This window comes from Lycorma delicatula, chromosome 9 (assembly GCF_047948215.1).
Source record: "Lycorma delicatula isolate Av1 chromosome 9, ASM4794821v1, whole genome shotgun sequence".
NCBI classification, from domain to species: Eukaryota; Metazoa; Arthropoda; class Insecta; order Hemiptera; family Fulgoridae; genus Lycorma; species Lycorma delicatula.
This window is the reverse complement of record NC_134463.1, coordinates 41,374,415-41,391,290: the sequence shown is the minus strand read 5'-3', so window position 1 is coordinate 41,391,290 and position 16,876 is coordinate 41,374,415. Positions and strand designations below refer to the sequence as shown.

At 24.0% G+C, this 16,876-nt stretch overlaps 1 protein-coding gene across 2 annotated transcripts in view; it reads left to right on the top strand.

Annotated features, from left to right (window-relative positions):
- Positions 1-16,759, top strand: part of LOC142330080 (alkylglycerol monooxygenase-like) — a 147,317-nt gene extending 130,558 nt beyond the window's left edge. For both annotated transcript variants that reach the window (XM_075375128.1, XM_075375129.1), the window contains exon 10: positions 15,280-16,759. In XM_075375128.1, the coding sequence (XP_075231243.1) occupies positions 15,280-15,549 (270 nt within the window). In that variant the 3' untranslated portion in view covers positions 15,550-16,759. The remainder of the gene's footprint in view (positions 1-15,279) is intronic.
- The last annotated feature ends 117 nt before the right edge of the window (positions 16,760-16,876 follow it).

Genomic DNA, 16,876 nt, shown 5'->3' with positions numbered 1-16,876 from the left:
TAAATAATGCGGTAAATTATCAAAAAGCTATAACACAAAATCAATAACACAGTATAACACATTATTTTATTAATAACAATCAACATTTATTACAATTATTATGAAATTTATATAAATTTTTACATTATAAATTGAACAATAATAGTAATAATATTTATTTTTAAATGTTTAATAGAATAATTAAAACAACTTTAATAACGTAATTTTACAAATAATTTTATACAATCTTTTTTTTTAATTTCTAAACAGTTTATTATTTATAATACAATAAAAGAATAAATTATTAAAAAATTCAATAATTAGGTTTGTATTTTTATTAGAAATGAAATATATAAAAAATGAATATGATAATTTTTCTAATATTATATATTTATTCTAATTTTTCTTTGGCTATGTTTTATTAATTAGGATATATATATACTGATTACTTGTCTATTTTGATAACAAAAAAATATTGAAATTAATGCATCAAAGTTATTTAGAATTATTGGTTTAGTATAAAAAAAATGCTATTAATAATAATAATATTATTAAAGTTAATTGTGCAACATATTGATTATCAAATTTTATGTTTATTTATACTTTACATTTATAATTAAATGTTTTAATACTATTTATTTTTTACATATATTTTTTTTAAACATTATGTTATATAAAATTTTTTAACTAAATATTTGCATGACTTCAATCTGTTTACAACTGTTGGTTTCAAGTTAAGATTTCGTTTTCTAATACGACTTCATATTTGTTTTACATTCATTATTATTTTTTTTTTTTATAAATTATAAATAAAACTGTATTATTTATTTTTAAATTTACTGATATTTCTTCTTTTTTGCTTTATGGATTGAAAATTGGTGAAATTTCTGTTCTGGTGAAATCTGTTCTGACATTAAAACTCATGTTTATATAGTTATTTTATTAAAGAGATTTGATTCTGTAATAATTGAATAGATGGCTTAAACTCAGGCATTTATATTAATCAAGAGTTATATTAATCAAGAATCTTTTAAACCAAGGCATCAGACATTTGCATTTTGCCACCAATGTTTAATGTTTACTCAAAGAGAATGTTGGAGAACAGGAAGAGGGTTGTTAATAATGGAAAACTTATAAATAATTTGTAACATAATACTTTTTGGCTCTAGCCAAGAGGATTTACTAAGCATAGTCAGTAATATGGAATAAATCTTTACATAAGTGTTAAGAAGTCTAAGTTTCTTGTTATTAGCAGAAATCAAAAATGTGGTTAGTGTTGCAGTTAGAGGAACAAGATTTGTGCCCAGAACTGTATTAGATATCTTGGTTATCAAATTTACTACAATATGAGAATCAAACAAATATTAGATCATAATTGAACTGTTCAAAAAACTTGTACGGTGTTTATCTTTCAGGCTCTACAGCCTAAAAATACAAATGGTTATGATGATAACCAAAATTATGAAAGTTTATGGTTCATAAAGAAAAGGATTGACATTTTGACATGTTAACCTTTCTACAAAGTTTCTTGACTGAGTAGGACCGGTGTAAATTGTGAGATAGGTCATTAGTTCCCTTCCTGATGCTAAGTATTCGATCATACTTAGTGCTTTATACAATCAAACTTCCTAATCCCTAAGGTGACAGTAAGGTTTTAATAATATTCCCCAGGGTCTGCTTATGTGATACAGTATTATATAAGAACAGATACATATAACTAAATCTGGATCTATGTAAAATGTTTGAATATTTATTAGGTTTTATCAGAATTACTTAAAAATAAAAATAAACTAATTGCGAAGTATACTCGTGCATTACATGTTGTTGTAAATGGATGGTGAACAGTAGGTCTGACTTGAATCTTTGATCAAGATTGCAATTTTTAATGCAATTTTACTTTTATTTTATTAGGTTATTAGTTATTTAAGTTTTAGTTATTAGTTTATTTAGTTATTAGTAATTAGGTTTCATTATTTATTTCCTAAAACATTTACTTCAGAACCCTACGGTTTCTGTCTACTTATCAAAATAAAGTAAATGAATACTATTAAGTAGATAATATAACATTGTTTGTTGTGAGGCAATTTAATTTTGAAATTAGAAAATAATAATACTTAGTAAGAATTCTTATACATACGTGTTGTGAGGTTAACAGATTCTAAAATATTTACATAAAAGACTGCATTTCAAGTTTTGAAAAGCACTCACCTCTGTGTGTGGCTTTTAGCCATTGTATTACTTATTGTTTTTTTTATTTCTACACGGGTAACAAAGAAGTTACTAGCCTTTGAGAAAATATAGTGTAATAAAGTATATTATGCTGATTATAATATTATTTCTGTTAAAATCAAACAGATATTTTTTACCATCGTTTTACCTGTAACTGTGTTTTAATGTCTGATGAATCAGAAAATAATAGTTGCATTAATAATAAACTTTACATATCATGTGATTCGTTATGGACAAAATCGGTATGAAGTCTAGGATCTGGAGAAATTAGACAGTTTTTATTTTCAAGAATCCTTTTTTTTTGTGCTATAGAAGATGAGAAAATTAGTTTACGGTATTAAAGATTGTAAAATGTTAATGATTTATTTATATAGTGGTTTATTTATTTATACAGCACTACACAATTTATGGAAAATAATAATCTAATGATACAGTTATAGAATTTTAAAATTATTTAAATATATTATTTGCTCTTATTTTATTGGTTATAACAGTATTAAGGAATGGATTGTATAAAATATGACTCATCGATTGAAAATTACTTTTTGTCTTTGACCGTGAATTAGTTAGTTATAAGTTGATTAAAATTTGAATTGAAATAAGTAGTTATATATATTGTTAATTCAGTAATAATATATAATGTAAAAAAGAAAAAGGTCAACATTAAAATGTTAACGATTATATATTTTAAATTTGACTTATAATTATAAATAAAGATGTTTTTCAGACATCTCTCAATTGATGAGTTATGTTTTATTATGAGATTAACTTACTAATTAAATACTTATTAATGCTTTCAAATGACTAAATAGTGCCTGTTTATTACAAGATTGTATTTTTGAATCCAACAGTTGCACTATCACATACACATATGTAATTTATATGTACTCTGTTAAAAAAATAATAAAATTAATATGGTTTTTTAATGTTATAATGTATAAGTTATTTGAAGTAATATGTAAATGTTTCATATAAAACATTATAAAGATGAAAAATAGTTAAGGTGTTTATTAGAAAAGTACATGTGAATTTCTAATGATTATAAGAAATAAATTAGTAAATTCATATTTAAAACATACTTTTAAAAAATTTTACAAGTAATTTAGTGATTGTTTATTTAAAGTTCTGCTACAATTACTAACAAGAAATGTAAATTTCATGAATAATTAGAATTTGACCGAGTTAACTTCATATGTAATAATAGTAGTAGAAACATATAGTACTGGTTTCAGAATTCTATACAGTTTTGTTATACAAATACACTTATACTCCTTAGAATTATTGATGGACTAGATCATTGTCGTAGAAAAGCCACAATATATTGAGGCATTTTGAATCAGTAAAAGCATTGTACTAGGCTGTTCATTTGGTAGTGAAGTGTTGACTGAAACAGTGACTGAAAAGTGGCAGTGATTTTGTGCTGCTCCTCAGGAGAAACTGTTTCAGTACAGTTTTGGATGTTCTGTGACTTGTATGCCAGTGCTGTAGCCACTGTGAAAAAAGAAGTGGCAGAAATATTAATAGGATAGAGATTTTTTTTTATGTAGATGATTACACGGGTATTGTGTTTAATATACTTTCTTAAGTATGATTTCACAACATCAGAGTAAGTATTAGAGGGTACCTAGGCATGAATGATGTTAATTTGAAATGAGTCAGTAAAGTAGTATTCTGATAAATATATGGATAGTCAGTTCCCTCCCATACATATATGGATTACATATATGGAAAATAGAAGAAGAAGAAGGAAAAGGAAGAACCTCACAGTAGAGGAATTTGGTTTCCTCATACTGCCAACTGCAGGCTTCTGAGTGTGGCTACTTTGTGGCAAGTCAAAATTGTTCTTTTAAGAACTCCTTGACATTTAAACTCTCAGATTAGTGCTGTCACTCTTATGAGCTTTGAAAGCTCATAGATGAAATGTTTTTTTCAGAGCCAACCTGTTAAGATGAATGTTGACTTGCCCCAGCCACGAAGCAGCAGCATACTGCTTGGTACATCCAATAGCTTCCATTTTCAGTACTTCCAATATTCAAGGTACCTCTATTTGCTATCCGGTAAAAACCAAAATTCTGGTTTAACATGCAAATGTTTGTTCAAGGTTAAATTTGTATTTTGAATGGAAAGAATTTGCTATTCTAATCGATTACTGAAATAAAATAGAGAAAATGCTCAAACTACTAAGAGAAAAGAAAATTTTAATACTATTCTTTTCTTGCTATATAAATTTTTTATAAATTAAAAACAATTTTTCTCTTGTATCTATTCAAAAATATTCTTGTACCACTACTTTGAAAATAACTCTCATGTCTTTGAACCATTATTTTTATTAATGTTATCTTATTTCGCTTTACCATTATTTTAAAGAAAATAATTTACAATGAATCCAGCAAACCTCTATGGCTCATGTTATCTAGGCTTAGGACAGATGCAATTAATAAAATAATGTGTTACTTCTTTTGGATAACTGATGTAGGTAAAAAGGTATGTTATTGAACCAGTTTAATAATTCTTTTATATAAAGTTTTAATGGGTATATTTTTGCAAAATCATGCCAAAATAAAGTTTTTCTTTACTATATGTTTAATTCTTGCAAAAAAATTCTGATACTTGATTCACAGGATGTAGTTCAGTTCTAAAAATTTACATATGAAACGATTAATAATATGCTCTAACACTTCTGATTTTCCTTCATTTTTTATTACAGACCTATAGTAGCATATTTCAGGAAGACAAGTTATTCTTTTTTACTTTTTTGAGTATAAATGTATTTTATATTGTGTTTTTAATTCTCATGTTTATTTAAAGAATAATACATAAAAGAGATATAAAATCCAAAAATACTTTTTGAATTGGTGAATTAAAAAAAAAAAAAACAAAAAAAAAACTGTTTTCATAAGTACGGATGATTATTTTTTGTTGAATAAAAACTATTAGAGAAGTTAACTTTGTCAATTTTACAAGTATTAAAAATATCTAACAAGTATTTAATTAAAAAAAGTATTATAGAAAAATTATGTATTTTATATATTAAGTGTGTTTGTACACACACACATATATATATATATATATATATATATATATATATATCTACAATAGACATGCTGTATTATTAAACACAGTTTCTAAGGCCTCTACTACATTATTTACATTACTTTAACATGTCCACCGCAGTATGGGACCATAAGATTCTATATAAGAATAATGACTATATGGACAGACTTCCATACTTGCCATGATTTCTTAACACTAAATATTTTTCATCATTCTTTTGATACTTATGTTCATTAAATAATGATCCTATTCACATATTTACGGGTCTTCATGAAGGTGTTGCACTCTGAGAATAATGGATTAACAGTGTTGCCAGATCTCTTGAGTTCTGTATTTAGAAACTATTACTGGAAGTGCACATGTCTAAAATATTTCTTTATTACTCAAAAATATTTAATTATGATATCGTTAATATTTATGAATTCAATAAGATAAAAATATTTATAATCATTAGTTTTTTAAAATAGTTAGTTATTTAATTCTTAATCTGTCTACTCGTTTGAATTAATTTTTAAATTTTTAGTGTTTGCGCCATTTGGTCTTTTTTGAAGTTCTTGTTGTAGTCTAGTGTGTGCCATAATCAAATAAAATTGAAATAATATAGTAAAATATCTTTATTTGTATAATGCTAAAACTGTATAGCCTCAGCAAAAAAATGTTCTAGCCAATTACAGATTGATGGAATTATGTTTTGAAATATCTAATCTTCAGTGAAGTAGAGAAGATGGTTTTGATAAGAATGATTTCTATTTTGATAAAGTACTCACAAATAAATTTCAAAATAATTGATAAATTTACCCTCAGACTTAATAATTATAAAAATAAATCTTTTAAAAAAGGAAAATTTACATTATTTGCATCTCAGTTAAAACCCCCATTTAAACATGCGGTGATAACTAATATAAATTAAATACTCAGTTTTGTTATTTTGATTATGAGATTACTATTCATAAATCAACTTCAGTCAAAGGATCTCATATAATTGTAAATACAATTTGATACAAGTAGTTCTATGAGCAGCAGATATTACTTATTTTACTGAATTTAATAAATAAAAGTGTACAAAAGAAATTATTTATTATTATTATTAACTGATAGTTGAAGGCTTAGCTAGTGCCAAAAAAAACATTATTGTATTATCATTATTGCAAGCACCCATTTCTAGGTATAATAGATATCATTGACTAATGATGATTGAGAAGGTAGTCTCACAACATTACTGAATGCTTTTTGTAGTTTTAAATTCTTCTGAACGGGGATTAACAGTTGATGCACTTCCTAAAAGATGAACTGGCTGCAATCTTGAAAAGAAAAATTTTATTAAAAAGTCATTAACTGTATTACATTTCACTTAATAATATGGAAACACACTATTAAATTTTATTAAAGTTGGAAAATATGACTAGCTACAACTGCATCACAGAAGGATGAAATTGCAAAAGGTCACATTACAATCTCAATTTATTCTGTCTGTCGGCTAATATTTGGGTTATGTTACTGATACAGCATTTTTGTGATTACAAAGGTGAAATATATCAATGAAACAGCTATTTTAAAAATTTAGCTGCTTATCACTTTTAAAAAGAAACTTTAATAAAAAAACTTGTGATCAAACACTACAAATTAGTCATTCTTGATCGATAGCTTTGAATTCAAATTGTTTCTACCCAAAAATTTTATTATAAATAATTATTAATATGAATATAAATAACAAGAGACTTTTAAACCATGTGATGTATTATGAAAGTTGCTTTTTTGTAAAGTTATTTCATTTAAAATCTATATTATTAATCTGTCTAAGATAGAAATTTATAAGTTTTAAAATTTACTTATATGTGAAATTTGAGTGGTAAGCTGCAAACAGGAATCTGGAGTCTTGTATTTCACATATGTGTATGTAATGTTTACAAGATGTACCAAAATATATTAAATAAACATAAAATCATTGCCACAGTGAACATGTTATTTTTATCTGGTCCTTTATTAGCTATTTCAGTGACATTATTAACATGAAAGCAGAAAAATGCAAAAAAAGGAAGAAAATTATTTTAAGATTTTTCTTTGTAATATAAAATTTTTCGTAAATGAATAAAATAAAAGTATATTTGGCTATCAGTGGTTTAAAACAATAATCGACCCAGGAGAACTGTTAAAAGAATGTTTGTTGTATTAGTCTAATGATAGTTTAAATGTTGTGGATCCTTGACTTTCATACAATTAAAAAATGTTTTAGATTAAATTCCATTTTAGAGTTTTTTTATATACCATCCGTACTTTTTTCTTTATGGCATACAACTTTATATCTTTTCTATGCTCTAAATAAAAGCGGGCAAAACTACATACATTATTATTAGTGATGAGTAAAATTTGCAAATTATCTGACCTTAAAATTTTAATGTGTTTTTTATTAAATTGGAATTTATATTAATGCACTTTTTTTAAACAAATTACTTAGAAATTCAAAAAAAATTTTAGGCTTTTCATTGTAGTACTATGTACTTGTACGAAATGTGAAACTTAAACATATGAGACTTAGAAACTGTTTTCATACTAGGATAATAGCTAGGTATCTCCATTTACTAATGTAAGTAAGTGGAGATTCAAATTGGCACACTGTGCAGTTATCAATCATCTTAACTCACTGATAGTTATATAATAGCAGGTGATTTATGACCTAATACTTTTGAAATCTCATGTTAGTTTCATTCGGAAATTGTATATACAGAAGAAGTAAGTTTCATAATGACTTCACAACTGAGCTTGTAGTTTTAGTTGTAAATTGTTTTCCTTCACTGCATCCTTTATTTTAATGCATCAGAAAAGAAGTATACTTTTGTGTGTAAACACATCTATTTATCTCAATATTTGTTTGCCTATTTATTTTTTACACCTAATTTTGTATGAAAGTCGCATCAGGAACTCTTTGCACATTAAATTTAAAAGAAAAAATCTGTTAAATATCATACTGTGTAACTAGGACCTTTATGGGAATTGCTGTTTCTATCAATAAAAATTCATTTAATTTTATTTACGGTCCAATCTTTATAATCCACATTTCATTATTAATTGACAACTGCAATTATTTGAATGGATTTGTTCAAATCAAGAATCTTGTTATTATTATTCTAGTATATATTAAATTTTTCTCATAAATTAGAATTAACTTTTGCACATTTTTCATGTCAGATTAATTAATAATTAAAAAAAAAGTATTTGTTTATTTTCAATATATGTATGTAATACTATGCTTATTCCACTTTACTTATTTTAATATTTCAACTATTATTTATATCAAATTCTAGTTAGTTTCATTGTAATTAATCAGGTTTAAGATAAAAACATTTAAAAAAAGTAATAATAAATATTTAATTACTATAAATATTATTATCTACTAATAAAATGATTAATTAATGATTATAAAGAGTGAACTATTAAGTTTCAAATATATGAACTATTAATAATTATGATCCCAATGTAATATTCTTTATAAATAATTTTGTGAAGCAAGTTCTTAAAAAAACTAACCTAAACTAGATTAGTAATTGAGGTCATTAAAAATATGTTTTATGTATATTAGATACTAGTAATACTATTATCTATTAAACAATGAAATAATTATTTAAAATTTAAAATGACTTTATTTTATTACTTAAACATAATAATATAATTGTATTTTAACTATACTGAAATAATAAAATTATAATCAGATAACAAAAGCCTTGATACTACTTCACTTCTACTACAATGAAATTGAACCATTATATACAAAAAATGAGGTATATTAAGCGATTGTTGAAATAGAATATCACAGAGAAACACTCAAGATTCATTAACATAAAAACGAAAAACTAAAATTAAATGAGGATTTTTACAGTTAAATGATCATCATCAGTAGATAACATGAAACTCATTTAAGGTATATTTTCAGAGTGTAGATAATGTTTATATTGGTCTTAATCATATATATATATATATATATATATATATATATAGTGATCTTTTAATATTAATACTAAGAAATATTAAAATATTAAAAGAAATATCAAAGATAATTGATTTTTTTGAAAAGTGATTCAAATTTGATGTTTATCGTAGTACATTTTGATCATATACAATAATATTGTACCAATATTTAAAAATCACTATTTATCTATTTTTATTTTATAATTCATTCTGAATTTTGAGATGCTGGATTGAAGCCTTACTACAATTTCCCTTGAGCCTTTGTGGAAAATGGTGGGTTAGTTTCTTTTTTTATCTGTAGAGGAGCATTATCTACTCATCACTAATGTGGTCTATAAATGCATTGTTATGTACCTAAGTAAATAAAATATTTATTTATTAATGATGGTTTTAATTATTTAATTCTGTTGTATATAAAATCGCTTTGTGTAAATAAATTATAACTAAAAGTTTTATGTTTCAAAAAGAAATAGAATGTACATAAATCATGTAAATCCTGATAATTTTCAGTTATATATATATATATATATATATATATAAAACCACCAAAACACATTAACAGAAAAACCTAAAAAAAGAAAACTAATACCTATAGTGGACTTTCGTGGGATCTTGCATCATCACTTGATACGCAATTCTATAATTGCATCAAACAAATTTTTTGAGCAAAAAAAAGTGTTTTAAGTGCTGATGTAATTATGATGTAATTAGTGTACCAACTGATGATGTGGGATACCATGAAAGTAGACTATTGTGATTTGGTGGTTAAGTTGTTATTTTTTAAATTTAATTAGCATAGTAGTTTTGAATTTTCAAAATATGTATATTTAGAAAAATTTCTCCACTTGTTGAATTTCGTTTTTTTTATATAATCTTTGTAGAATACTTTTAAAGGGATTTTATTTTTTTCATAACAAATAAAAAATTAAAAAATGTGAATAAAATTATAGATTATCTTTGTCATTAAATAAAATATTAGTGTTCATTCTACAGAACTTTTGTAAATGTGTATTATTTAATGAAGATTTAAAAAAAATTAAAATTAATTAATTAATTTTAACATTATATATATATATATATATATATATATATATATATATATATACACACACATACACGTGTAGATGATTGTTCATTCGAAATATATTTGGCTTCAGATTTTAATTTTTTTTTAATGATACTTGAACATTTGTTTCTGATTGCTTACAAAAATACCATTAATTTATTTTAATTGATCTCATTGTTTAGGTGTTCTGTTATTTCACAAGTTTTACAGTTTAGATGTAAACAAATTCAAAAATAGGTTTATATATATATATATATATATATATATATATATATATATATATATATATATGATTGTTCTCTTGATAGAATTTTCATTTTTTTTTTTTTTTTTTTTTTTTTTTTGATGATTTTCCATTGAAAGTGTTAGTTGTTGATTTTATAAAGTTGTCTGTTTATTTGTCTGCTGTTCTCTAAGATTAAAAACATTCTGTTAGAAATTAACAATAATATTGATTAACTAATGAAAAGGTTAGGTTAGATTTCAGTCTGAAGATCTTTTTTATTGAATAAAAACTTTTAAATTCAACAACATTTTATATTATGTTGTACATTGTTAGGAAAAGATCTGTTAGGTGTAAATATGTGTTATTAAGTCTTATGACTGTAGAGTGTGGTAATTTTAAAGGCTGTAAAGTACAACAGTTTCTTTTTGTACATTTACTAACACCTATTACCAACAAAAATAACATTTTATCTAGATATAATTTATTACTATTAGTAATTTTAAAATGTATGACTTACTATTTTTATAAGTACAAATACAAAGATTCATTTTTCAACAATTTTCTTTATTTTTGATCTTAAAAATTTAAAAGAAATGTTAGTATCACAGATTTTCTCTCTTAATAGAAATTCTGTCAACATTTTTATAAAACAGATTAATATATTGTTTTTTTTCTGTTATTATTAATAGTACACCCTTTATAAAATTAAATCAGTCAGTCTGTGTTCATAAAAACCAATCCTTATTTCTTATTTTTTATTAATATTATTCAATTTTTTTTTATTTTCTCATTTCATCTTGATTATTTTTTTTAATGAAATATTATACTAAAATATTATTATATTACACATCTAATACAACAATTTCTTTTTGTACATTTACAAACATACATACCAACAAAAATAACATTTTATCTAAATATTATTTATTAATATTAATTTATTACTATTAGTGAACAACAATTCATTTTAAGTTTTTAATTTTAATCATAAAATTAACATTAAATCTATTTTTGCATGCATTCATACATTACTTTTTTAACTTCCTAATTATATATTAATAACTTTGAGACAAAACGTTGTATGTTTTATTAATTACATTTTGTTACTAACCTTATATGGTAAACCTGATCACAGAAAATACATTTATAAATTACATATGTATATATTATAATATTATATATTTATATCATTTATAATTATTATAAATACATACATGGTATTATTCTGTCACAAAAATACGTACACATATAATAATATTAACTTTTTTTAATTTAAATTTACATGTTAATGTGAGGGTAATTAAATACACAATAGGTTGTTCTAGAATTTTAGATGATAAAAATTATTAATATTAAGTAACAGTTTAAGCAATTATGTATTTATACCCTGTGTCTGTGTGTGTGTATATGTTATTTCTTTATTATAAAATCTTATCTACAATATATTCTTGTATTTTAATAAGATAATTTTAGCTTTCTTTGTTATCAAGCTATTCCTTGATGACCAGAGTCTTTGTGTTTAATTTATTGCCAAAAACGTTCAATCTTATCATGTTTATAACTAATGCAAGCTTAAAAACATTATGAAATTCAATCATAAGTATATATGCATTTTTATAAGAAAAATAAGAACTGAAAATTAGAAGTTACATGAAAAATGGTTGTCCGATGGTACCTACATGTAAATATATTAGTAAATTACAAAAATAGATTCTTCATGTGAGCAATATTTTCTATGGAAACCCCATATTAGGAAGTGGACATCAATTTGATACTGTCATAGATTTGAAATAATGAAATAAAAAGAAGTTTAAGAATAGCAGTATAGGTTAGCGGAAGAATGAAGTGTGTGAACCATCAACAGAAATTAAGTAGGTGGTTACAAAGAATTACAATAAAAGGAATTGAACCTGAATAAATTCTTTCAGTGAGTAATTAGCATGTCATTGAACAACAGTAATTACTGCTACCTCATGGTGCTGGAGGACCTGCATTCAAGTACAGTTGATGGTAAAATTGTTTGTAACTGGATTTGAAAACTTTACTTCTAGTGTACTTCGACTCTCGGAATTCAGTGGACCAGTAGGCCTGAGGTTGGACAAGATTAACTGTTGAACTGGATTTTAGCTTGCAATATGACAAAGCAATATAATAATCAATAGCAGTATAATCTTATTAAAGAAACATTGTGTTTACAGACCCTCTATAGAAGATTATGGATATGATTTCATCTATAATTTATATAAAGGATTTACCTAAATCTTTTTGTAGTAAGATTTCACACCACCTAATAAGGTACAAGATACCTACTTTAGTGTGCAAGTTAATGTGAAATGGCATTAAGTCCTTACAGAAACATCTCAATCACTAGTCTGATACTGAGTGCTCTAGCATCCTCTGATGATACTGAAAATTATATATCTAATATTTTCCAGCAAAACCCAGCTCTTCCTCTGAATAGTCTCTGGGTTCCAGCCAATCCACTGGATAAAGCATGAGACCCTAAAAGAGAGCAAGATAAGAATGACCTAACCTAACTGACATTCCTATTCTTGTGGTTATTAGTTTAGTTTTGCTTGACAGCAGAGCAACATAAAGTTGCTGCTTCATTCAGTGATTCAGGGTGACTCATAAAATACTCTGAGGAGGTGACAGAATACTTATCCTAGAATCATTATAGATGGTGGCATGAATGACTTTAGAAAAATTTCCAAATTATCAGCCAGTTTTACTATTGATAATTAAAAAAAAAATTAAAATTATACTCTCTTATGTGATATTTTATTAACATTGTGGTTTTACTTTTATTTTTTTTTTTTTTAAACTATCTTTTTGTGTCTGGTAAAAAAAAAAGAGTTTCATTTCATCAGATGTATCTATTGTTCCTTCTGATAGTGGTACTCTATAAAGTGAAAATAACCACTGTTATTTACCTGAAATTCCATATAAAATAATACTTGATTGTTACAAAGTGACCAGGAACAAGTTAAATTAAATAAACATTATAACTGAATTATAATCTAAATTTACATTATAATTAATTAATTCACATTAAACATTAAATGAATTAAACATTAAATTTACACTTTAATTAATGCTGTGTTGTTCTTTTTGTAAAAAAAGTAAAAAAATAATAAATTAGATTGCTTCTAATTTGTTCTTTATAATTAAACTTTATGTTTTTAAATTAATACTATTTGTGGAAAGAAACATATTTTTGTAGTGTTGTTGTACATGGTGGCCTACTTTGAAAGTTTAATGCGAAAAGATATGAGTTTTCATTAAAAATTAAAATAAGTCAATTATCCTGTATTCTGAGTATAACTATTATTTTCTTTTTGTGGGGGTTATTTTTATGTTGTCTTAATTTTGTTTTCAGATGGTTTTATATGTTGAATAATAAATTGTAATCAATTTATGTTTTTAATTTAAACTATTTATTAATTTTCATTCTACTGCAATAATTCTTCATAGAAAATAATGTGAAAATACTCATGTAACGGTGTAAATGTATAAAATACAAACTTGCTCAAAACTATTCAATTGTTCTATATTAAAACATAAATAAATAAATTAAAAAAAAAAAAATCATCTTCAAATAGTCAAAAAATAAATGATCCACCAAAAATTAAAAAGATACAATAACAAAAATGTTTATGCAGTACTTTTAAATATGCTGAAAATTTTTATTTAAAGAAATTATATTTTTATTTTTTATGTACAAAAAAGTTATCTTCATCTTTTTTGTTAGATGTATTTAAATTAAGTTTTTTTGAAAAAGTAAATATTCATTCATAAATACAAGAATTAAGAAAAAGTTGGATTTTCAATTTTTTTGTTTTGTTTTATTAACAAGATATACTTTAGAATAAAAATGCAGATAGTTGAATTTTTTACCAGTTAAAAGTGTATAATGTTATGTTATATGCCTGAACAAGCCATCTAATTCCATTAAAATTGCATCAGAAGTTTTAATGTAATTTAGGGAGTATTCTAATACTTTGCCTTTATGATAAACAAATTTTTTTTCACAAAAAGGCAAAGTTAAATTTCACACCTATGAACTCCTCTGGTTTGAACATTCTAGGCACTCTTTTTCATTCTTCTAAGTAATTGTGTGGTAATACACACCAGTTCTTATTACTTTTTCTGAGCAGTAAGCTTCATGAAGATAAGCTTTATCATTAAAGCTATTTTTTATTAATGTAAAGTTATGATGTTATCAATATTTACTGTGAATAACTGGCTACAGAACCTAGTATTATCTCCATACTTTCTAGAGTCAATTTCTTAGTTTTAAGGTTTTACATAAATTAATCTTAATGCTACAAAGTAAAATGTAACTAATATGATGTACAAACTGAATCCGATCTGAAGTTTCATACAGCATAGTACATGAGGAACATGTATACAATAAAAGAATAAAATTTTGAATGCCCAGAAGTGCTTTTAATGTCAGCTAAAGCCTATGGATAACAGGCTTTAAAAAATTTACTTTTTCAAAATACGCTAAGCCTATTTTGATGAAGTAAATTTTTTATGAGATTTGCAAATATATGATCACATAATAAATATTAAACAATTGAATAGCCAAGCAGTCTATTAGTAAATTCTGTAATATAATAATATGTACATTAATTTGACTTCAGTTCAGCAACAGATTGTATGATGTATTACTTGAGAATGCTCTGAATTATTGTATTTATAAAGAACATTTATTTATATATAATATTAAAAATAATCTTCTTTTTATATGTTACAGGGAATGAATCAGTTTGCAGTTCTAGTCTTTGTTATTTATATAATCGGATCACTTACTGTCATCGGTATGATGTTTGATAACCATCCGCATGCATTTTTGATCGAATTAGTTCGTTGCATCATTCTGGTATCTCTTATACGTAACAGTAATCTCACTTTATCAGAACCAATAGTGCCACTACCATTATTACAATGGTTTTATATTTTATCAGCAATGTTTTGGGTGTTGCATTGTCTTCGTGTTCTGCAAATAAAAATAAAAACGAAGTAATTTCTATTTCTAAAAATCTTATATGTAATAATTTATAAATATTTTTATGTTGACTGATATATTGTAATTATTTATATTGTATTCAAAACAGTCATTTTAAGTTTAGGATTTATATATGTAATTTAAGAATGTTTGTGTGTTAATTTGTTACATTCATTTATTTTTTAATTTTATTCATTAAGTTATGCAAGTTTCTTTCTTTTTCTTATAAATCTAAAGTTTCGTTGATTCTCATTAAAAATAATTTCATTCTAAATCAAAATTATTGTTATTTTTTATAATTTCATTGAAATTATTTTGTTATCAATGATATTGTAAAACTCTTTTCAACCCACCGGATTGGTAAATCAGCTAATTTTATAGTCTCAAGTTCAAATCCTAATAAAGGTAGTTGCTTTTATTGGGATTTGAATACTAGATCACTGATACCAATTGTCTTTGGTGGTTGGGTCTTAATTAACCACATATCTCAGGAATGGTTGGCCTGAGTTTGGTCAAGACTATACATTTATCAGTAGTTACATTACATTGACAAGTTGCTAATGACTTTAATTGTTGTGACTATAGTAAAAATATTTTTTAAAAAAATAAAAAAGTACTGTTTTCATATTTTCTTCAGAAAAATTGCTTAGAATAGACAGTACTAATATTTAAAGGAATTACCTCCACTTATGCTTACTTTCTGTTAAAAAAATTAGTGTTCTCAAATACAAAATAAAAAGTATTCAGAATTATTTAAATTTTTTTGTAAAATGGTTGTTTTATTTTGTAGGTACAATAATTTTTTTTTTGTTTTTTTTAGATTGCGGGCATTAAATAGTAATATACATAATATATATATATTAAAATAATCAGTACAAAATTAATTATAGTTTATCAATTATATTATTATTATTATGTTAAATTAAAATAGTTATTTAATGTAAATAACATATATGTGTTCATTTTAATTATAAATATTTATTTTATTTATTCGGTTGAGCAGTTAAGTTGAATATACACTTGTTTAATGCTATGTCAAAGAAATATAAATACAGTAATTGTATTTTCGTTGAAGTAATTTTTTAATTTATAAAATAACTTTCAGTATTAGTATTAAATTTTAAAAAAAGAAGTGTTTTATTTTGTAAGTATTGTCATGTAATTTTATGTTTACTCATAATACATTTAAACATTTTAAAATTATTTAATGTGTTAATTAAAATATTTAATTTTTTTCACGTGTATATTTATTTGCTTACTCTTTATAACATGTATTTTGTTATAATTTTTATCCCTTTTTAGAATGGTGCTTACACAAAAACAAAAATCACAATATTTTTCAGAT